General features: G+C 32.8%; 1 protein-coding gene across 1 annotated transcript; it reads right to left on the bottom strand.

Annotated features, from left to right (window-relative positions):
- Window positions 1-3404: 3404 nt before the first annotated feature.
- LOC139497408 (fibrinogen-like protein A) lies at window positions 3405-13371 on the bottom strand. The gene is made up of 4 exons (XM_071285623.1): window positions 13170-13371; window positions 9912-10067; window positions 4185-4349; window positions 3405-3529 (listed from the first exon to the last, which is right to left on the bottom strand). Exons 1-4 carry the CDS (start codon window positions 13369-13371, stop codon window positions 3405-3407), a joined length of 648 nt encoding a protein of 215 aa, XP_071141724.1.
- Window positions 13372-25552: the final 12181 nt, after the last annotated feature.

The following is a 25552-nucleotide window of genomic DNA, read 5'->3' as shown; positions in this document are numbered from 1 at the left end:
TGAGCATTCATTTGTTTCAATGAAATCATATCAAAATATGCAGCTGAAATTATTTCTAAAATCAGTCAATCTAATGTTAAATAGAAAATGAAAGATTGAGCAACACGAACAGCACACCGACTGACATGTCAGTAAAGATAACATTGAATACACAAAGTAAGATTTGAGAACACGAACAACATAACGGCTGACACAACAGTATACAAAACATTACACAGAAAATGTAAGATTGAGCAACACGAACAACACACCGACTGACACGTCAGTATAGATAACATTGAATAGACAAAGTAAGATTTAAGAACACGAACAACACACCGACTGACACGTCAGTATAGATAACATTGAATAGACAAAGTAAGATTTGAGAACACGAACAACACACCGACTGACACGTCAGTATACAAAACATTACACAGAAAATGTAAGATGATTTGAGAACACGAACAACACATTGACTAACACGTCTATAAAGATAACATTGAATACACAAAGTAAGATTTGAGAACACGAACAACATAACGGCTGACACAACAGTATACAAAACATTACACAGAAAATGTAAGATTGAGCAAGACGAACAACACACCGACTGACACGTCAGTATAGATAACATTGAATAGACAAAGTAAGATTTGAGAACACGAACAACACACCGACTGACACGTCAGTATACAAAACATTACACAGAAAATGTAAGATGATTTGAGAACACGAACAACACATTGACTAACACGTCAATAAAGATAATATTGAATACACATAACATTGAATACACATAACATTGAATACACAAAGTAAGATTTGAGAACACGAACAACATAACGGCTGACACAACAGTATACAAAACATTACACAGAAAATGTAAGATTGAGCAAGACGAACAACACACCGACTGACACGTCAGTATAGATAACATTAAATAGACAAAGTAAGATAGAGAAACATGAACAACCCAAAAACCACGCGTTGAACTCGGGTGCTAGGAAGAATTAGGAAATTCCTGATCCCCAAAATTGCATCTTTTGGCCGCAACAGGTACACCTTTTCTTTTGTTACCTTTTCTGACATCGGACTCAGACTTCTTTAAAACTATGTTTTACTCTGCGAATTGCTAAATGTATTTTTATTTTACATTTGCACCTGTCCCAAGTCAGGAGCATTTCGACTTTGTTAGTTTCTTTTTAATTTCAGTTCATTTGTATGTTTAAGAGTTTAGTGTGAAATCCATTTTCAATGATCTAGTACACAATTTTAATTAGGGGCGAGCTGAGGACCACCTCCGGTGATGCATAGCCTTTTCTGATTTCTCAGTACACGAAAGAAGGAAGGGATTGAGGCTACACCATATTTTTTTAAATATTGGTGGCTTTCTCACACAAATCTTCCAAATCGTCTATTCAAATCAAGATGATGACTATAAACAAATAGAAATAACAGAATACAATTTGTATGCGTCCGAAGCTCTTGTCCAGATTTACCCTCATCAGGAATATGCATGAACAGACTAAGCGAGAGGATCAAACGGGGCCTTCAAATAATAACGAAATGTATCTAACGTCTACTTTGCCCGAAAAAGTTGGGAACCTTCAAAAATTCACATGGTGCCAAACTAGTCCGAAACTAAATTGCAAGATCTAATCCAAATACCAACTGACCGTTGAAACATTAATCCACAAAATTCAACAAACATGAACAAATACTGCACCTTTGATGTTCTAGATAGTTTTCGTTGGTGCAAATCATTATTACATGAGGACATCATTCGTAAATATAGCTCAACATGCAGACTTCTTATACGTTCAGGTATTTCATATCCAATATTTTATGGATATATTCTTTATAAAGCACAAACATGTCAGTATTCACCTCAGAGCCTTACAAAACCTTTAAATAGACTTATTAAGAAGGGTTATAGTTACGATACTGTTGTCAGGTCATTAAAGATTGCATATTTTGGTGTTAATATTGATTCACTTATAGGGTCTTTGCATCGGAAATAAACGCATTTATTTAAAAACCAGTTGTTGGCATGACACGGGTTATATTCTTCTCATTTATGTTATGATGGTATGATAATTAACCCCTAACGGGAAGGATTGTGCCAGAAATTCATATGATGAAGACATAATCTTTCAATCAGTTTAGTTGAAGTCTGGAGCTGGCATGTCAGGTAACTGGTAGTACTCTGTTGTTATTTATGTATTATTATCATTTTGTTTGTTTTCTTTGGTTACATCTTCTGACATCAGACTCGGACTTCTCCTGAACTGAATTTTAATGTGCGTACTGTTATACGTATACTTTTCTGCATTGGCTAGAGGTATAGGGGGGGGGTTGAGATCTCATAAACATGTTTAACCCCGTCGCATTTTTGTGCCTGTACCAAGTCAGGAGCCTTGTATTATTTTCAATTTTACTTTCTTGTGTACAATTTGGAGTTTAGTACGGCGTTCATTATCACTGAACTAGTATATATATTTGTTTAGGGGCCAGCTGAAGGACGCTTCCGGGTGTGGGAATTTCTCGCTGCATTGAAAACCTGTTGTTGACCTTCTGCTGTTGTCTGCTCTATGGTCGGGTTGTTGTGTTTTTGGCACATTCCCCATTTCCATTCTCAATTTTAAGTATAAGAAATAAGAAGATATTGTATGATTGTTAATGGAACAACTCTCAACAAGAGATCAAATGGCACAAAAATAGTCAGTTATTAATTACCCCGAAAACCCTTCTGTTGTGGTGAAAAATACGCACGTCATTTATAATAACATTGATTGATGATTGAAGTTGATTATTTTCTCTTCGCCAATATCCATGTGTAAATTTCGGAAATAGAAATTATCGATACATTGAGTGTATTCCTATTTGAACCAATCGCGGTTTCATTTATAGACTGTGTTCTTGTTATGCTGTGAATCAAAACAGTTATTTTTTTATGTCCTTTTTTGTAAGGTGATGTTCCTTTTCATTTCTGATGTTGTGTTTATTTCCATAGTTGTTCGCTATGTCCGATTTAATTAGTTTCAATATTACATGTGAAAAGACATTTTCACAATTCAATGTCCATGTGCATGTTCATCTTTTAAATCTTACAGAGTTGCAAACGATATGATTCTAAATGTAAAAATATATCAATGATTTAAAATATATTACATTGCAAATGTTTCGTAAATCATGAAATTAATCAAATGAAAATATAAACTATGTAGTACGGTTATTTGTTTTTGCAAAGTTGCTGTCTTATTTATGTTTTACATATTTCATCAAGGTCACATAAACAAGAATAAAGCTTTATTAAATCATTTATTGTTTGAGAAATCACGTTTATATTTTTCTGATCATCATGACAGATCTTAGTATTGTACCACCCCAAGACATCCCTCCCCAAGGTATTTTAAGGTTTTTTAACTATAACAAGTATTATACCACCAAGGTCCTTGATGAACAGAGGCACAATGTCTGTCCAATGTGTCATTGTCCTGCTCTTTAGCACTAAACATATCTCCATTATGATATTGCAACTTATCTCCTGAAAGTAAATGAAACAATTGTGATTAAAATACAAAAAGCTTAAAAACACAAAACACAAGGAGTGCGTATTATGTAATGCGAACTTTTGATCCAAAGTAATCATTCTCGATGATATATAGAGACAACATGGACGGTCTGAGATACAGTTAAAAACTATACGTCGACAAAGTACGTTGATGAAATGGCTGCCACTGAATACTGTTCATTGTAAGACTGGGCATATTTTAAAATGTCAGAATAATGGTTGACCTGATGAGTAACCACGTAGAAAAAAGTCCCATCTATTTCTGCTGTCAGTTACTTTCCCAACTGAATATGCTTGTTTATTTGATTTGTTACAAAAAGCTAAACGCTAAGCCAAAAAAAAAACCAACACCAAACAACTAACAATCACGCGATTAATTAGAACGTTGCATGTCTTCGAACGAATCACAGATCTACTTAATCTACATGTCATATACACATTTTGGGAAAGTTTTCTCGTTGACAATTATACCACTGATGTGACATCTTCTTATATCTAATTTTACATAAACTTGATAAACCGTTAACACTTTTATAATTATGTAGGCGATTAATTTTATCGGTTTACGTGTTGATAGAAGATATTCAATTTAATGTTATGTATAATAATGATGTAAATACTACTCTACCTGCGTTTCCTGAATAGTCACCGACTGTTAACTTGTACTTAGACCAAGCGTCTCCAATACTGAAACGTTTGTATACAGCATATTTCTTGTTATTACTTTTGTCAACCATATCTATTCTCAGTTCGTATTTTCCACTGGCTGTCAGGATATGCACGTAATTGTATCCTGCAATTAACAAGAAAGACAGTGTTCATTAGTGAACAAGGAAAAGACACAGACGATACTAAAAGGACATTCAGAACTTTTTGTCAACGAAACATGATAACCAAAGGCAAGAAAAAAACAAACGATAAAATGACCAGGTCCAGTAAACACGTCATAGAAAAAATGATAATAATAACAACATTAATAGGTAAAATACACAGATAGTGGGAGATATTAGCAGGCAAAATCGAGAGAATTGTGCAAATGGTGATACAAGCATAAAAATCACCATAATGCATCGTTATTATATACTTTTTAAGAAACAACTGCTGGCCATTAAAAAAAATCATTTTTTCAAGATGGCCACGGCCTTTTTATAAAATGGCTGTTTTTACAGTTTGAAAATACTAATTTTTTCTGGACTACTTTTCTTTGACCTTCTTTTAGTAAAAACAGCTATCAAGTTTGGTATCTACCTTCCTTTCATGTGAAAAATTTACTAGAAACGAATATTTGACATATCCAGGGTTTGTGCATGCGCGAAAATGTATCAGATTCATTAAAAAATATTTGAAATTAGTGTTTTTGGATTTTCAATGATCTTATGATTTGGTTTGATAACAATTTTCAAGGTTATGATACACATGATTTAACAATTTTGCGCATGCGCAAACTATTTATTGACATAAAGAGCGATTTTTATGTACTACCAGGGCACACTGGTATATATCGTAGTTCATTTCATTACTCTAAAAATCGAGGATCTTGTAGAGCTGTTCAAGTAAGTGTAACATCTATCATGCCACTGTTTGAAAACAAACCCATTCAGTTGCAATAATCAGGTATTCAATGGATAAGGCGAAAATTGTGATTAATACGGGAGAAACATCAATAGTAACGACAGATCAGTCACTTTATTAACGACTATTCAATGGGAATTGCCTGATTTGTACGGAGAAGATAAGTTTATCGTCATGTGAGGTGGATTGCACATTGACTTGTTATAAAATTCTGGGTGATATATTTCGTAATAGTAGATGGACATCTGTCCTCACTAAAACCAATATTGCAACACCTAGAACGGCATTTGTATGTATGTTCAAATGTACCTAGGACTAGACACGAGCATCAGATGACTGTATGTGATTTGCTTGAATTGTATGTATCGGCTTAAAGAAAGCTTAACACAGAAACTATAATCATTTCATGACTTTGTGACGTTCAATGATTTAATAGACTGATGTAAGGAAATAAAGTCATCTAGACCACAGTTTAAATTCCTGGCGTTCAATTATAAAATAAGAACTTCTTGTGAATTTGGTAGTTTGCTCATTTCATGATTCAGATTTTGTACAAACAGCCCATATGAAGCATGATGCCGTATTTATCTAGGTCTTGATCATGTAAATTATTCTCGATCGTTACCGACCTTCTCCGAGATATGGCTTCCCTTCTCTAACATCACCCACAGGTGGCAATTGATTTTGGAAATGATAATTTCACTGTAAGTAAGACCAGAAAATATTTTTCTTATAGCACAATTGATCAGGCAAAAAAACAGAATAATCAAAGATCCCTTTTAGACATATGGATGGTAGCTGGACCAGAAGTCAGTAGACTATCAGATGAATTAGAAAGATCTAGTGACATTCTATAACAGATGAACCCCTTAATGAACACTCTACAAAAATTTAAAAGTATTTCTTTAAACATTAAAAACAAACTGCTCCTCCGTTTTTGTCTCAGGATGTCACTTTAAACAGTGGTATTAAATCGGTGCAAATGGGTATAATTGAAACATTTTGCGATTTGCTGATCCAAATTATGACGCATATATCGTTGGTGGGGCAACAATGGTTTATTCCAGGCCACCTTGTTGGGCAACAATAATTGATGATTTTGCAAATGATGTCATACTGCCTTACACAAAATTTTGCATCGATAAGTATTCAAGAGTAGACATTGTATTTGATGCTTACTAAATGAATAATTTAAAGGCTATTTGTGACAAGACAAAAGCAAGGTTCTTGTGCTAGACGGAAAGGTGTTGGTTCTAGTAGAACACCAGGGGACTGGAGTAGTTTTCTCTGTGAACATGACAACGAAAGGACATTTTTCAAGTTTTTTGCCGACAGAATTGCTTCTTTAGAGACAAATAAGAATACTTTCCAGCTACCCCTTTTAATTATAATCATGGAGAAGCAGATACACGAATGTTTGTCCATGTTCGGCTTGCTTCCTGTACGTGACATACATATGCGTTTGGTCCTCGTGTAGCTACTCTTCCCTTCGTTCATGCGTTCAATGGATGTGATACTTTATTGGATTTTCGTGTAAAAGGGAATAGGTCAATTTGGATGACATGGGAAGTATTTCCAGATGTGAGGGACTTTGTTTTCTTCGCTGAAGTATAAGGACACATACATGGACATCAGAAAAGCATTTGTTTGCATCATGTATGACAGAACAACATCAACATTTGCTGTTAAATAGGCATGATGTAAATTGTTACCCAGAAAACAGCGGCATTTTGATGCAGTTCCGCCTACAAGAGTTTATTATCGGACCACATTCACAGAAAAGCATATCAAAGAGGACAAGTTTGGGCTCAACCTGATTTATGTATTCGACAGATACATGTACCAAGTCATGAACACTGGAGTTGGATGAAAGTAAAAAATCGATGACAATCGGAAACCAAAAAGGACTTCTTCGGCTGTCCTGTCAGGAACTAATGAAATGCGAAGGCAAAAAATCCAGCTGTGTTGACAACTGTAAATGCTGCCGTTCTGTCCTTCCTTGTACGGATTTTTGTAATGGCTACTGTCAGATAATTATAGATAACCAACCTGTCTATATATCAAAACTAGGCATGTTAACTTAACAAAGAATGTGATATCACTTGTTACTAGTAAGTTGATGGAAATTATAAAAAAAATACATTTTCAAAATTTTTGCCGCCATTTTGGAACCGGAAGTCTCTTTTTTTGTCATTTATGTGTTGTTTTGTCGTAATTCAAGAACTGTTATTTACGTTTTATCAAAACTTACATTGGATTATACCTATAACACAGCTTTCAAGGATTTTCGAAATGTAGCCAATTGGATATGACGCTATTTGCAAAATGATCGGTGGCCATTTTGAAAAAATGAAAATGTTTGATGGCCAGCACCTGATTTGTTTTAATTATCATTTAGTCAACCTTTATGCCAAATTTCATGCTTGTATCACGATTTGCACATTTATGTCCATAATATCTCCCACTAAGACGATACCAATAGGACATTCAGAACTGTTTGTCAACCAAACATGACAACCAAAGGTGAAACAAAAACAAATGATAAAATAAGACGGTCCAATAAACACTTCATAGAAAATTTGATAATAAAAACAATTATACTCATGAAACAGGGAAAATATTTGATGGTTCGGAAGGGGAAGTATAATCTGCTGCACTGTCATTTGAAATCCATTATTCAACTCTAATAAATTACCTTGCGTTTCGTCTCACATTTTCGTCTAATAGTATAAACGAAATTACAAATGTGTTTCATACTGGTAATTAAATAAATTTAGCCTCAGACTTCACAAAAGTAATAAACCATTGGCCAAGAAAAACTTGCTTACCCTTAGATATTGACGTAACGTTTTAGAAATACACAGTTTTCAGACTCAGAAACAACATGATTAATCTTATATTTGTATATTTTTGTCTTGCATAGGAATTTAATTTCGAACTTTTCGTTTAAACAACAATCCATGATCATCAGCGAGATTTACTATCGTCATCTGAATCGCATTTAATTTGAAACAAAAACTGTAAAAACAATGTTTGTGTTATATTTTTATCTCTTCAATTATTTTTTGTCTCTCTGTCATGAATGATATAACTATAGGTTTCATATCGAGTATAAACTCGTGTTGTTGAACCTCTTTCTTTTATTGCTTTGCATCATAATGCGATGCGAATCTTTTAGTGTTAGTAGATGTTCACGCCTTCTTGAAATCATTACGTAACCAATGTAGGTTTTGATCGGCAGTTGCATTATTCGGGTATTATTCGATAAGATAAATAGTTATCAAAGGTATCAGGATTATAATTTACAAGAATAAGATATAGAATGAACTAGATATTACAAGTATGTGCTTTACACTGAATGTATAACATGAGTCCAACCTCAAAATTGTTTTTTTTTTTCTATAAAACATTTTTGATCTGAATATGTACTTTGATTTTGTTTGTTGAATATACAAGATATATATATACGGTTTCTCTGGAAACATATTAACATAATACCCGCTATCGTTTTTTTATAACTTGTAACTTCGAAATGAATTTTCCTTTTTGCAAGGTTTAGATGACCATTGAACGAGTTTCATTAGCGTATGCTTTAACTGTGTGTTTTGTATTTTATATAAATAAACCATTATCATACATAATATTTATATAGATTTTACCATTGAATCAGATGGAATACGATATGAATCCACACGAGACAGTCAAATTATTTAAAACACGAGGCTCGTCGAGCGTTTTTAATATTTATCAATCTATATCTATAAATATGTATATACATTACTAATTCTTCTATTCGAATGATCTACAAGAAGATGTATTCTTTCTATGTGACGTCATCAGGCATGATCATCTTTTTTCATAACGTCACGATGACAATTTCAGAGAAAAGATAGATATTTAGACGTCATAATCTATTTTTAATCAATGACAAAATGAAATTAAACGAATCACACGTTAATAAAATGAAATTGATCAGCAGTTCTTGAAATGTGAAAATCGAGTAAAAAAAAGAGAGATAGATATATCATAACCTCCGTCAGGAATGATGTAACATGTGTTTGTTGAAAATGATTTTAATTGAAAATCATTATTTGTGTTTTTCCTACAATCACATTATACATAATTTTTGTTTGTAAATTGGTGAAAATTGATAATTTTAATATACATACCAAACCAGAATTCTTCATTAACGTTACCGAAAGCGTTTTCACATTCAAGCCATTTCCGGTTAAAGTCAACTGATCAATTAAATCTTTTCTGAATAACCTGAATAATATAGATAATGACCAAAGAAGCATTAGTCAGTTCAATTACATGTGAAATCTTATACAGCTATAACCGTGATGCAATCCCTTTTCACTTATTTGAGCTTTCCGCGCCACATCGTATCTTTATTGACAGAGTTTCTAATGTAAACTGCAATAAGGATTTCAATATATAACTGTACTACATTTTCACCTTTTTCTCGAATAATTAAAAAAAACTTGTTGGGTGGATTTTATACAACAAAACATGACGTGTTTGTTGTCAAAGGAATATTTCTACTACAGGTAAAATGGTTAAAACGTCAACGAACACATTCTGAAATAGTATTACATGCATTGTGTCTTGATATGAAATTAAATGTTTATAATTGGAAATCGTAAATTAAAAATTGTTTTTTTAAATGATGAGTTTCCTGGCACAAATCAAGAGAATAAATATTTGTCTGATTTTTTAAAATTACCTTTAAAGTTTAAAAAAACATTTTTAGTATTAATACAATAATAATAAAAAACATGACCTACTGTCCATCCTCCGCGGTCTGTAGACATATCACAGTAGGCCTGAACAGATTGTCCACAGTCAGGATATATTTTGTACACACCATTTCCCAGGGTCTGATAGCTGATCTTTTCTATATCTGTGCAGTCTTTGTTCTTTCTCTCTTTTTGTGATTCTGTATTTAAAAAACAAACCACACAATGTAATTATGATTGAGTATTTTAAACAAAAATTATAAAGTACCTTTTTTTCACATTATGAAAGAAATTGATTTCTTATGTAAACAATTGTAGATTTAACCGAGTTATATAGCTAGCTTAACCTCTTACTTGTATGAGAGTCGCACTAAATTCCATCACATTGACCACAGCGTGTGAACACAACAAACAGACAGAATATATAAGAATGTCAACAATAGGGGTATAACAGTCTACATTGTGTTTAATCTTAATCATTAGAATAACATACAAATATGTAACAACTAAACACAAAACGTCATAAACAAAGCACTTTAGCAAACATGAAAGACAAGACTACAAAAAAATATATAAAAGTTCACTAACACAATGACGGCATGTAAGCCATCGTTATAGGACATAACGCACATTAAAATCAATGAATTAATGTTCCTTTGGTATTTCAACCAAAGATGAAGAACTGGATCTTCCATCACTGTATTGGATACCTAAACTACATAAGTGTCCTTACAAACAGCGGTATATTGCTGGGTCTTCCAAGTGCTCCACAAAACCTCTTTCTAAATTATTAACATCCATTTTATCAGCAATCAAAGACGGGCTTCAAAGTTATTGTGAAACTGCCTATTCTAGAGGTGGCGTGAATCAGATGTGGATACTTAAAAATTCCAAAGATCTTTTAGAGTACATACAATCTAACTCTCTTTCATCTTGTAACAGTATTAAAACATTTGACTTCTCTACTCTTTACACAAGTATTCCACATTCCAAACTTAAAGACAAATTAAAAGAGTTGGTATTACTTTGCTTCATAAAAAAGAATGGCCAACGTAGATACAAGTATCTTGTCTTAGGGAGGGATAAATCCTACTTTGTAAAGAATCACTCTGATTCAAACAAAAAATTCTCTGAAACCGATATTATCAAGATGCTTGATTTCTTGATTGACAACATATTTGTTACGTTCGGAGGATGTGTTTTTCAACAGACTGTCGGCATCCCAATGGGAACAAACTGTGCCCCTCTACTTGCTGACTTGTTTCTTTATTATTATGAGGCTGACTTCATGCAGGAACTTCTTAGGAAGAAAGATAAGAAGTTAGCAATATCCTTTAACTCTACTTTCCGCTATATAGATGACGTTCTTTCACTAAACAATTCAAAATTTGGTGACTATGTGGAACGCATCTATCCCATCGAATTGGAGATAAAGGATACTACAGATACAGTTAAGTCAGCTTCATATCTTGACTTACATCTAGAAATTGACAATGAGGGTCGGTTGAAGACAAAACTTTACGACAAAAGAGATGATTTCAGCTTTCCAATTGTGAACTTTCCATTTCTAAGTAGCAACATTCCAGCAGCACCTGCATACGGGGTATATATCTCTCAATTGATACGATATTCCCGTGCTTGCATTTCCTATCATGATTTTCTTGATAGAGGGTTACTGCTCACAAGGAAGCTATTAAATCAAGAGTTCCAAATGGTGAAGTTGAAATCATCCCTTCGTAAATTTTACGGACGCCATCACGAGTTGGTTGACCGTTATGGAATAACCATTTCACAAATGATATCGGATATGTTCCTCACGTCGTAACTACAATCCCCTTCCCTTTCATGAATTTGACCTACCGAATTAGACTATTTACCGGATTTGTAATCACATAAGCAACACGACGGGTGCCGCATGTGGAGCAGGATCTGCTTACCCTTCCGGAGCACCTGAGATCACCCCTAGTTTTTGGTGGGGTTCGTGTTGTTTATTCTTTAGTTTTCTATGTTGTGTCATGTGTACTATTGTTTTTCTGTTTGTCTTTTTTCATTTTTAGCCATGGCGTTGTCAGTTTGTTTTAGATTTATGAGTTTGACTGTCCCTTTGGTATCTTTCGTCCCTCTTTTATATAAAATACTTTAAAGTCGAATCAAATAACTCATCACAGATACCTGCTTTATAACTGGATAAATAAGGGCAACAACCAATACTACTGTACAAAAGTAAAAAAATAATTAAAAGAAAACAAAACGACAGGCTTGCGTTCCATTAACCAAAGACTCATACATGTATGACACTCGAAATACAAAAGTTGAAAGACCGGAAAAGACTATGTTCTCTCCCGTATTTTAAAAATTGGCTATACTTATAAAAAGTAAAATAAAATAATACTGAGCTCCGATGAAAGTTCAAAACGGAAAGTCCCTAATCAAATAGCAAAATTGAAAGCTGAAACACATCAAACGAATGGATAACCACTGTCATATTACTAATAGGTACAGGCATTTTTATGTTGAAAATGGTGGATTGAACCTGGTTTTATATCTATCTTTATAGTCACTGGCCAGTTTTCATTTTGTTAAATATTTTATGCCATTTAATAATGAATATTGTCATAATCAGCAGGGTATGCTTTAATGCTATAGATTATCGATGGCTCCTCAACAAAATTGAGTCAATACGATGAAAAATAGAAAAGTAATCGATTTGAGATGGCCAATGATAACTTATTTACCGCTATTTTACCTAAGACGACGTTGGTAATCATATTCAATTTCATTCAGAACGGGCACGTGCGTCCTTGGTTGCTAGCGATAATTTTATATATCACTCGACTTTGATGAGAAAGAAAATAATCAGTTTTTAAGATCAAAGGAAATTTTCATAAAATAGCGATAAATGTCATTCTTAAGATTAAATGATGAAAAGAAGGCCAAACGAAAGGGAAAAAGAAAGAAATCAACCTTACCATTCAAAGACTCCGTCAGATTTGTCCGCCATTCTTCCAATTCCTTGTAATAAATTCGCAAACTGAGATTTAAGGTCTCTTGCTATATCGTTTATTTTATTATTGTTATCTTCTTATGATTTTTTAAGGTCGGATAAATATTCTGATAACATTGCCAATTTTAAGCTTTCCTGTCTGTGTTTAAATCAACTTAACAAATCTGTTATTTCCGTATCAAAATTTAATTCACTTTCACTAAAATTTTTGTAAACTTCAGAAACTTCTAGCTGTATATTTTTCTGTGTATCTTCAAGATTTTTAACTATATTTTACATCTTTTTGTCATATTCTTACTTGTACCGGTAAGTTTGAACGAATAATCTTCAAACATGGATGTCTTTATTTTTTCTTGCTCTTTTTTAACCATGTTCAGAACACCATCAGATAAGGTAAATTCGATATCATCATCAATGTAAGCTTTTAATTGCTTATTCAATGACGTTATGTCAATTTCGGCTACAAGAGGGGCTTGTAGGTTATTTGATGTCAATCGCATTCTCACTTGTTTGCATTCGGAACCGGACATCGTACAGGGTTTACATTCAATAATTTTGATAGTCAGCACTATCATTATTATTCCAACCAAAATTAATTTTCCAGTTACCTTCATTGTAAATTTATTATATCATTTCTTTGAATATGAAATATATGGTGTACGTCCTGATATAAAACTGTTCTGGGCCAAATTGTTCAAAAGGCTGAATAAAGTTATCCACTGGATAAAATCTGTATCCACTGGATAACTTATGTCCACTGGACAAATCCGGTTGTTCAAAAATTGTCCAGTGGATAAAATAGCTTAACCACGGACAAAATTTGTCCAGTGTCTGGGGGTTTGGATAAGTTCTTATCCAGAGGCTATACATATGGCTGCCCATGTGTTGTATGATGTGTAGTAGACATATAAACCACGCATAGATAGTGAATTTCACGGTGAACCATATATAGAATTTCAGGCTAGGTAAAGATTTTCTGAAGCTAGCATAGAAATTTAAACAATTTTGCTTTATGATGATTTGAAAAGACCTACCCATATAAATTATGCCATTCCAGTTGCCACACAGATTAAAATTACTCGTAGATGTTTTTTACAGTTGCATTGCTTGTTATTGTGTAATATTGAAGTGAAAAAATATCAGTTCGGACAAATTTTAAGAACGCCTTTTACTATAAATTATTACATGACGTCACAAAAGTTCTGACGTAAAAGATGCTCGGCCAACGCACCTGTTGATGAACAATACGATACAAGTTGTTTTTCATATCGCATAAATTTTCCAACTGCGATTTGGAAAGCACAATAGAATAATCAGAAATACTGGTCAGTTCTCTTAAATTAAAAGATAAGGTACGACAAGCATCAGTGAACGACCCCCTCATTTCGTTCAAATTAAAAGTGACTTGCCATTAATAATAATACTATATTTGCAGTTTCAAAACCTTTTTCTGCATTTTAAACTATGAGCGTACCTTCGGCCCACGATCATATTTATACCAGACATTTCTTGAACATAAATGTTAATGCAGTTCAAATATTTTAGTGGGCCGTAGGTACGCTCATAGTCAAAAAATTAAAAAAGAAATGGTTCGTAGTTTTCATTGAATCATCGAAGTTTTTAAACGAACTGCGGACCGGAGATGATTTCCGGTATTCTCTGGATCGATCGACGACATACTTATACTCATGCTACGCGATAATAGCTAGTTTCCTTTGGACGAACATTAAACATATTTGAGACCGGAAAACAGGATATTCCTGTATTTATTAATCATGAATTTAAAGTGACATTTTAGCAGACCGTCGAATTTTGACCCAAAATTAGACGGAACTGGGACAAACTTCAGAGAAAATTTTGGGAAAGTAATTATAAATGAATAAAGACTAATAACTGGTTCATACTCGAACGCTGCCTATACGCATTTTGTTTCATAATTGACGAAATCGTCGCATTGGAATGTTTTAATCTCCGTTAGCACTTTTGTGAAAAGTGCTTTCTTTCACGTCCGCATTTCTATCAAGTATGGCATGCAAAGTTAACATTTTAGCAGAATCTATCGTGTATTTCATCATAAGAAGCTGTTTTATCGCGTAAAAACGAGAAAACTATCGCGTCATTACGAGATCAGTAGTTTGTTATCTCGTTATTACGAGATAAGTATCGCGTAATTACGAGATAAGTATCGCGTAATAACAGGAAAAACTACCTCGTAATTACGAGATAAAAATTAAACCGTTGGTTTTTCCGTTTGAATGGTTTTAAACTATTAATTTAGGGCCCTTTATTGCTTATTGTTCGGTGTGAGCCAATGATCCGTGTTGAATGCCGTACATTGACCTTTAATGGTTTACTTTTATAAATTGTTATTTCGATGGAGAGTTGTCTCATTTGCACTCACAACACATCTTTCTATATCTATAAGACGAGAAAAAAATGCATAAATAAAAAAGTAAAAAAACCAACCCAGTAATATTTAAAAATGGCTAAAAACAGTTTAATGTGGATAGACCATGTATTTCTCTGATCAGCAAATGGAGACCCAATGTAAACAATGATATGATAATATTTTGAAAATAATCACCACATTTTTCCTATGGTAAGTTCTGGACAAACATGTTCGTGTTTTAGAATAGTCAGTCGCAATCCATTGACGCGCAGCATATGTCTTTCACACAGAAAAATCCACAGATACCCTTTAAGAATGATAGAGATTTTAAATTGTATTAATTGTTATTTTCTGTTAGCTGCAACCATGCTGGCCTTAACAATTTCGTATCAACGCAAATTTATTTATACCGTTTGAACAATGCTTGATTTGCGTTTTACATGCAATATTCGTTTCTGATCAAATGAATAAATCAGTTTTTTATTTATTTGAATATGTTAACAAGTCATTTTAATACTGCAATTAAAGCATTAAAGAGAAGGTATAATTGATTGAATATTGATTTTTGACAATCCAGTGGCACACACTTCATGAATACTTTTGACAAAAGTTGATATAAAATAAATATAAGTTTCTCCCTGCTCCCGCCCGCTCTTCTCCTTTCTCCCTTCTCCCTCCCTTTTCTCTCTCCATTACCTTTTCAGACATACATTTCACTAAAATCCATTAAACATTCAGAAAGAGTTTCGCTTAGAAGATTAGTTATGCCATACATTAAGGTAAAGAGTATCTCCCCTGTAACATTTGGAACTTTCTCGTGTAAATATTTCTCCAATATCCATCCAGTTGTTCAGGAGGAGATGCGCTTAACAGAGATACATTGATAGACAGATAGGTTGCAACATATGAGCCTGCAACGTGATCAGACGCATTCACATTCCCATCTAGGAGGGACATTTCAAAGCAACCTCCCATATTTTCGATTTTTGACAAATTTTAATCGGGTATAGTCCTGTCAAGGACTCGTGAATGTGTGACACCAACTTAACTCTGATGCACGCCGTTTCCCGATGATTTTTTTTAAAGTATAAATCCAAACTATAAACGCAGCATAATGTGTGAAAATAGGGGGAGTTTTGTGACACTTGCAGTGCAATTTCGCAAGAAACCAATTCGTTTTGAAATGGTTGCCGAAAAACGCTGCTTGCAAAAAATAAAAATAAAATTCTTTTGGAAAATAATACAGGATATAATTTATCGAAAATACATAGTACAAGCAGTCGTTGAAAATCAGGCAGAACATGATTTTTGGAATGGAATTAACAACGAAGAAGAATAAACTTGTCCTTGAACTTGGTTATTATGGCGCAGAACTTTCCCTATATGTCCCAAGTGTAACAAGTTTTGGAATATTATTGGCATGACTGGACTGTACATAAAATACGGTTCCGAAAACTTGTGAGAATAGATTGCCAATATTGTTAACTTATAAGCGCAGTATACACAGGACAGCAACATCAGAATGAGGAAAAAGTTAACAAAGGCCTGTCATTTTTGGATGTCAACACTAAATGCGCACCCGTTGGGAGAAACTAAAATTAGATCATTCAGACCCTGTTACATATTTTTTCTTTCAATTCCAAATTTAAAAATTATTTCTTGAAATTTACAATCACTCGATTCATTAAATAAAACCCAATGGCCAGGAATAAAGGAATAATCGGAATTTTGATTAAGGTAAACCCAGAAAAGCGCTCCGAACGCAAAAAAAATATGAAGAGATATGTTTGTTTGCCTATATTTCTTCAAATGCAGAAACAAACTGACAACACTTACATTTTAATATCATTTTTGTACACGTTCATTTACACTTGGGTGTACAGGAATGGGTGTGTTTCGTTGTTGAGTTGGACATGATGTACAGTTGAGATTTCCCAACTATATTCCACTATGAGCTACTTATTCAAAAATAAATGTTGTCACCAAATGCTTTGTAAAATAGAACACAATCAATAACGCTTATTATACATTTTGGTCCCTCGACAAAATGCCGCGAGCGTACTGTTTTACCCGTGTCTATTTGACCACCCGTCCCTCACGTAATCGGTATATAGGATGTAGCTTTGGGTTTATACAACTTATTTTGAAGTGCTACATTTTCTTTATGTCAACTTTAAAAAATATATATATATGAATATATCAAAAGTGCGCATATTCAGTCAAGACTTTTTTTAAATGACAGTTTGCTAAATTTGGTATTTTGAAAATATATATAAAGACACGCAGAGCACATAGTCCGACTTCCTCCTTCTACAGTGTACAATTTCAAGGTGGACATTTTATAATGTACCGAGTGTTTTACTTATAGAGGATGCATGTATGTTCTCAGATTTTTTTATTGTATTTTTTTTCACGAATGACAAAATGTTGAACTTACATTTAGTACAGTTTGCAAGGTTTTTCTGCAACTATGCACACTTCCCAAACGTTTACATCATACAGAGAATATACTATAAAAACATGTATTATTATCTTTCACTTACTGACGGAATGTTTTTATTAGTAACCTTTTTTGGTGGCTGCATTAGAAATGCATCTTTTATACACAACAGTTTCAAATTGTATTGTATCGTCCTAAACATGCCTGAAATATTTGCCACTGGACATTTGCAACCTCAAATCAATCAATTCAAATTAATGTTAATTTGGCATGCCATACTTGATGGAAATGCGGACGTGAAAGAAAACACCTTTCTTTAAAGCGTCAATGAAAATGAATCCGGGGATGAAATGCCTAGTTTGTACATTCCAGGACGACGACCTCGTCATTTATAAAACAAAATACATGTTTCTGAAGGTAAAGATGTACTAAATTAACATCAATATCCATCTGTTGAGTAAAGAATATTTATGCAAAATGTATTCCTGTTAAGAAACCACCATTCCTCGGAGATTATATTCTAAACAAAGTTTTGCAGTTTTTACGCTACAAAAGACATGTTCAAGCTTTTACATGATTAACGTCTGTGTCACATGGTTCTTAATATTGAAATTAAGAACTGTTTTAGTATGAACAACTTATCAAAAAACTGCATTTACATTCCTAAATTTCCTTGCAGTTGGACGGCAAACGCCTGAATCTGACAGATAAAGGTCAATTTGTCGACACAAAAAAGGACCCGTATGTAAAATGTTTACGCCCTCAAACAGCGTCACCTATATTTTTTTCGACGTCATCTTTAAGAACGATGTCCCATTCTGTAGTAAATTAAAAAATTAAATTAACTTAAACCTAGAAAAGTAAGTGTAAAAAACAAATTAAAAGATATATTTGCAGATGACTGGTTATGCATAATAAGCTGGCAATGTGCGCAATGTCCTTTAATCCAAGATTGAAAATTAGTTTGTTTCCTACGTCAAAATGGCGGATTTCAATGTTTACATTTTTTCATCTATTAATTAGCTGACACATTTTCGTATCCAATCATTTATTAGCAATTTTAGTATTGATCTTTGAAGATCATCCAATTACATTTACCGTTAGAAAGTGGCTACACGTTACCAGCCATCGTTACAAAGTAGCCATGTATTTTGTAGGGATACCCCGGGAATGTTGTGTATTCAAAATCTACGGTAAAAAATCAATGTTATCCTCATTACATTTCCATGCAAACACAAGTCATTACAGCAACTGCATTCTTTATAGAACTTATAAGGTAACCAGACATATTTAATTGTCTGCTTTAGCAAAAATTCGTGTAAGTAAGCCTGGTGGGTCGTTTTGAGACAAACACGTGGACCGTGGGATTGTTGATGTTTATTTACCTAAATTGCACGTTGTTGTTACTAAATACTTAGCAATTACCATTATCGTGTGATACTTTTAAGAGTTATATAATACACTTGCCTAAGTAATACGTATAAGGTCCAGGAACTTCCTTTACTAGGTCTTTAAAAATGAGGCTGTAATGATGTTTACAAATTACCATATAATATTTACATTACAGCATATTTTTTTTTTTGCATTTGATATATTTCACATGTACAATGTATGTACATGCAGAACAATATAGAGTAAATGGATATACATGGGTTTAATTCCTACCTTAGTGATTAATTTTAATACTCATCATCTCATAGGTTGGAACAAATAGGGCAGATTGCAATATTGACCACAATGTATATATGTTCCGGACCATATGAGTATTTGGACCATACGCGTATGGTCATGACCATATGCGTATACTCATATGTTCCGACCATACGCGTATGTTCCGACCGTACGCGTATGGTAAAACCATATGAGTATATACTCGTTTGGTTATTAACGGGTCGGACCATATGAGTATTTAGACCATATAGGTATTTTTTTTTAAATAATATACATTAGAAAATTAGAAAAACAATGATGGCTATATGCAAATTTATTAGTTACAATACAAAGGCTACATACTCATTAAATATTGAGGCCAAAATTAGTTTTCATCGCTAATTGTATTCTTGCATGTATGCATAAGGTGACAATGACTTCCACACGGTACCATAGCTTTTCTTGGGTCTTAGGTCATTCCAATGTGTCTACGGTGTTTTTAATAAGCTCTAGATCTCCAATTTTGTAACATGAATGAATAACATCACATTGCCAGACAATTTCAAAAATTAACTAGTGTCCTTGCCGGTGACATCTTTTATTTTTTTAAAACAAAAACACATATGAGGAACAAAATTCTTAATATTGCACTGATCATGCTAATTGTATTAAGTTTCAAAAGTAAGCAAACTACTAGACGCTTTATCCTGTCGACTTTAAAGTCAGTTTATAGTACAACAGTTGACTTCGTGCGTAACAGATCATTAAGATATTTATAAAAGTTATCTTCCCAAGTCGACATTTGACATTCACTCGTTATAACATATCGGCAATGAAAATATAAAAAATTAAATGTGTTTACTATAGTTTTGACTTGTGATGAAATTAACTGTGTGAAACTGCTTATTTTTAAAAAGTTTTAATCTTGTTATTATTAATTGCTAATAGATCTATAATAAAATTACCTTTGATAGTGTCTTTTTAATGACGGGACTTCCAGAAGGGTTATATGAAGAGTTAAGTATTAAAAGTAAACCTCTTAGTTACCCCGACCATATGAGTATCTACCCATATGGTCCAAATATTCATATGGTCCGGAACATATATATATAGTGTTTAAAATTTAATGCTGATTGATGGGCCAAGTCCTCAACATCCTTTTTTCTAAGTATACAGCTCTTCTAAGGATTAGTAAGGGAATACTTTACATATAGTCCAGTGGATAAGTCCTTTCTTTTTTGTCTAAGTTATTTCCTTATTTATATTATTATTTTTTATATTCTCTTGTACATGTAATAAGAAAAAAGCTAGTATGACTCGTTTTTCTTCAGTTGCTTGAAAACAATGAATTTGAAATGAATTCATTGTTGATGTCTGTAAGGTGACTTATAATTTAACTGCTAACAGACACTTGGACTCTGGTGGATAGTTATAGACTGTTATCCCATTGGCAATTATACAATATTTAAATTCAGTGTCCCGTTTATAACTTTTTGAAAAAAGAATTTTATGATAAATATATTAATAGGTTGTAAAAATTGTGAAAAGGTAAACAAAAGTGCCAAATTTAATTGCCTTTTTATTCAAGAAAACCTAGAGGACTTGAAAAGTGTTGCAATTTATATTAATAAAACTTTAACAATGATAAATGTTTTGAACTGAGAAAAATATCAGTGTAGTACAGATACTGTTTTATCTAAGATGTTGAGAATATGTGCCGTTAATAATATATTTGATTGTTATGCCTTTAATTTTTCTACTATATGCGTGGCTCTAATCTGGCTGTGGTTTAAAATCTAAGAGTTGAGATGGTTATATTCATATTAATATGATTTATATCAAAATTATTGTGTAAATTATAAAAATCATTGTAATAAATTACTTTGCTCTTCATGGGCCCTTAAATTGGAATAAAAAGATCTTATTTTATCTTTTCATATACCACATCTCTTTATGTTAGTACTAACATGTTAACTTAAGTATTTAAAGTAAGTGAAATGTTGACAAGCTAAGTCATAACTGTTCATTCAGATAGTATCACGAGTTTTATTATTAAAGTAAATATTGCGATTAAATTGATTATCTCAATAAAAAGAACTAGCATTCTGATTTGATACTATGAAATTATTTCTGATATCAGAATGATACAAATCTCATATGTCCATTCTTTAAAAAAATTCTGAACATACTGTAGTTAAGTCAGTTTTGTCTTTGACCACTATAACAAGGGAAGTGACCAATATCTATGTTATACATTGTAGTAGTCTCAGGTTATTGTTTTTGAAGTTCAATTGACTATGCATTTTAGAGCAGGTAAATATGAATTTGGATTAAATTTGAAGTTGATTCAGTATATTTACTGATATAATACCACTATTTTATTTCACCTAAGCATTTTCAAACAGTATTTACTGGTCAGCTTAGCTTATAATTCAATCAATAATTTAATTGAAAGGACTTAACAGTTGGTTGCAGGACTTATGAATTCAAATATAAGAAGAAGAAAAAAAAATAAAGCAAAACATGAAATAACATATATAATAGCAACTGTGAGAACTGCATGATATCAAATAGCAATACAGCCTAATCTTAATTTGTTCAGTTATCTGTGTGTTGATTATTATGTTTTGAATCCCTTTCTGGTTTTTTGGATGTTCAGATTTTTTTCTCTTGATTAAGGCAAGCAACAGAACTTGTACATCTTATATAGTTTCTTATCTCAGGGGGAATCCAGACAATTTTAAACATGGGTGGTGGTATTCTCAACCAAGGATAAAAAGGAGGGTTCCAACTATATGATCCCATTCAAATGCATAAATCTTCCATAACAAGAGGAGGTTCCAATCACCAGACCCCCTGGAATCCGCCACTGTATCTTAAAGCAGGTATAATAAAAAAAATTGTACATGTACTTCTGTCCACTGCAAATTGATTTTATTTTTATTCAATGGCAATGTTCAAAATTTTGAAGACTATATTTCCTTTTTTCCATACTTTTGTTTTAATGTAATGAAAAGTTCAATAATGATTCTATTGCAACACAAGTTCTGCTGACAAATGACTGATAAACCCCTCTTGTGTCCTTCTATCTACCAAAAGGGTGTTTGAGAATATACAATAAGTCCAAGTTTCAGAGAAAAGTCAGTTATTGTATAATTTATTTCTTTGGAAGTGTTCAATAACCTGAAAATACTTGACAAAAATGTCATATTCAACCTTTCCATGACTATTTTCATGTTATAACAGTAGAGGAACATGGAATATTGAAAGGTTATTCAAGAAATCGTCGAAATATATCTTCAATCAATAATTTTACTCGAATTTACTGTTGTGAACTTGCAATATCCTACGATGCGCGTACCGAGTTATCTTCCTTTGATCTCCGCTTCGCAGCGAATAAGCTGACACAATTGAGTATCCGGGGGTTTTGTGATCTGATAAAGTAATATAAGAACCAAAAAATGGTTTCATATTTTATACCCCTTAACACGTTACCAAACCTATTTAAGGAATTATTAAGGATTTTCCGTGGACCTACGCAAATTTTCAGAAAAAAAGTTTCAATTCACTCGTTAATTTATAACATTTTAACAACACTTTTTAAAAATAAATTTATATAAAATAAGGAAGTTAATTCAATCTTGAATTGATTACTTTGGTTTTTATTAATGTACGAGTACAAATGAGGCAATACGAGTCCAAAACCTACGAGGTATTATGCACGTTTACCAAAATATCGTAAACTCTGACCTATTATCACGTGACCAATGTCTTGACCTTAGAAGCCATTAAATCGTTTGCCGTCCAACTGTTGAAGTTTGTCACAGCTTCTTACGATTTTGGTCAAAATTCGACGATCTGCTAAAATGTCACTTTTAATCCATGAATATTAGATACAGGAATATCCTGTTTCCCTGTCTCAAATATGTTCAATTTTAGTCCCAAAGAAACTAGCTATTATCTAGCATGAAGATAAGTCTGTCGTCGGATCCCAGTGAAATAATTCTCCGGTCTGCAGTTCGTTTAAAATTTCAATGATTTAATGAAAACTACGAGTAGATCTGAGTAGGACGAATTTTTTTAACTGTTTTTTAAATGTTTGACTATGAGCGTACCTATGTCACACTTCAATATTTGAACTGCATCAACATATATTTTCAATAAATTTCTGCTATATATCACCGTGGGCCGTAGGTACGCTCATAGTTTAATATACAGAAAAAGGTACATGTATGGAAAATGCAATTTTTTGACTTTTTGATGTACTTTCTGAAACAGAGCTTGAATACTATCATTAAGAGTTCTCTGGTTATGGGAGTTGTCCTCCGAATAGCATTTGGTCCAGTGGATAGCTTGACAATCCTTAACCAGTTTTTGAACAACACAAATTAACCTCTGGATAGCAATCCACTGCATAAACATTTATCCAATGGACAAGCTTATCCAGTGGATAACTTTATCCAGCCTTTTGAACAACCGGGACCTGCTGAAGGAAAAACTTGCAATTTATATTAAATTATTATATATATGTTCTGCTTACGTCATACAATACTTCCAAATAATAACAGGTATGTTTGGTATATTAACAAAATCCTTACAAAAAGCTTAAGACGCAAGCAGACGATGTTTAGCCGATACACTTTTTCTTGGCACTTTTGAAGATTCTTGTAATGCTAGTATGGTTCTTTGTAGATATAAAGATAAAACGCTTTGCAATCACGATCATTAAATAAGAAGATCACACGTGTTTTTTTATCACGTTGATAACGTCTTTACACTTAATTCGTGTAATGCAAACTGATTGCTATTTTAGTATAGAAAACAAACGGTATATTTATTGGCTTTTAATTTACTTTCAGTATCATATAGTACATTCAGTTCCTTATTTTCGTTTTAGTCCCTGTTTTGTCTATTCCTTGTTTGATTGTTATTCGTGTCAATTTTTAGAGGTAAAGCCCTTTATGACGTTCAGTAGTTTGTTCTTATATTGTACTACTGGGCTGTCGTGGCTATGGGAATGTATGACTATTTACCATTATGTTTAACTTTGTCGTAATCTTGTACATGCTTGACCCGAGATAAGAATCTGCTCACTGACTGTACTGTTGGGTTTTCTCGCCTATGGGAATGTTTGAATATTTATCATCATGTTTAACGTCGTCGTAATCTTCTACGTGACTGACCCAAGATAAGAATATGGTCACTGTCTGTACTGTTGGGCTGTCTCGGCTATGGGAATGTATGAATATTTACCCTCATGTTTAACTTAGTCGTAATATACTTCATGCCTGACCCAAGATCTGGTCACTGTCTGTACTATTGGGTTGTCTTGGGAATGTTTGAATATTTATCATCATGTTTAACGTCGTCTTACTATTCGGTTGTTAATTTTTAATTTTAAAAACTAGTAAATAATGAAAGAATCAAACAAAAATATACTAAAAGTTACTTTGGATTTTTTTTTTTTTTAATTGCTTTAAAAGGTTTACACAACAAATGTTCAAAACATAAAAACTACTTGGCGTAGGGCTTTAAATAAAATCTCAACATTAGTATTTTCTTAAACAACTTAATTTTTGTATTTATGTAAATTTCCTAAAATTCCTACTAATTCCTATCGACGCCACCAGGTATAATAAACAGATTGAAAAGGGAAACTTATTTTTTAATTGATACCTGTGTTATCGTGTCGGAACCTAATTTTCAAGTATATGTATTTATATATGTCTCTTGAAATTTAGTAATTAGTGTTGAAAGACAATATAAAGCAGATGTATTTATTTCATTTGCTACTTTAATTTGGTACTTTAGAAGTTATTTTTAGTGCGTGTTTTATGAATGGAAATAGATGTTGAGTTATAACGATTAACTATATTTTAAAAGAAATAATAAAATGTAAACCATCACAGGATCTTGCAATGCATCACAAGATCAATGACTGCAGATGACGCCTATGCACTTACTACGTTAATTGCGTGCTACATGTATGCTATGTTACAAAAATGATGTATTTATCAGTTTTAATTGTTTTTAACTGGCTTTCGGTATCATTGTGTAATCTTTGTTTCGTATATTTGTGGTTTGGTTGTATTTTTGGGCATTTTTATGACGTATTGATATAGGTAATCAGATTAAGAGAAGACATAGACTTAATATGTAACCTTCAAAGTTTTGTTTCGAGAGTTTTGTTTTGCATTTTTTA

This window comes from Mytilus edulis, chromosome 12 (assembly GCF_963676685.1).
Source record: "Mytilus edulis chromosome 12, xbMytEdul2.2, whole genome shotgun sequence".
NCBI lineage: Eukaryota > Metazoa > Mollusca > Bivalvia > Mytilida > Mytilidae > Mytilus > Mytilus edulis.
This window is presented reverse-complemented; position numbering and strand designations above follow the sequence as displayed.

Bases quoted from the DNA above. Each gene is read 5' to 3' on its own strand.
- LOC139497408 (XM_071285623.1), bottom strand. From the start codon at position 13,371: ATGCGATTGACATCAAATAACCTACAAGCCCCTCTTGTAGCCGAAATT. The intron at 10,068-13,169 runs GTAAGAATATGA...TTTTAAATACAG, and splicing joins GTTCAAACTTACCGGTACAA to AATCACAAAAAGAGAGAAAG. The intron at 3,530-4,184 runs GTAGAGTAGTAT...ATTTACTTTCAG, and splicing joins TGACTATTCAGGAAACGCAG to GAGATAAGTTGCAATATCAT.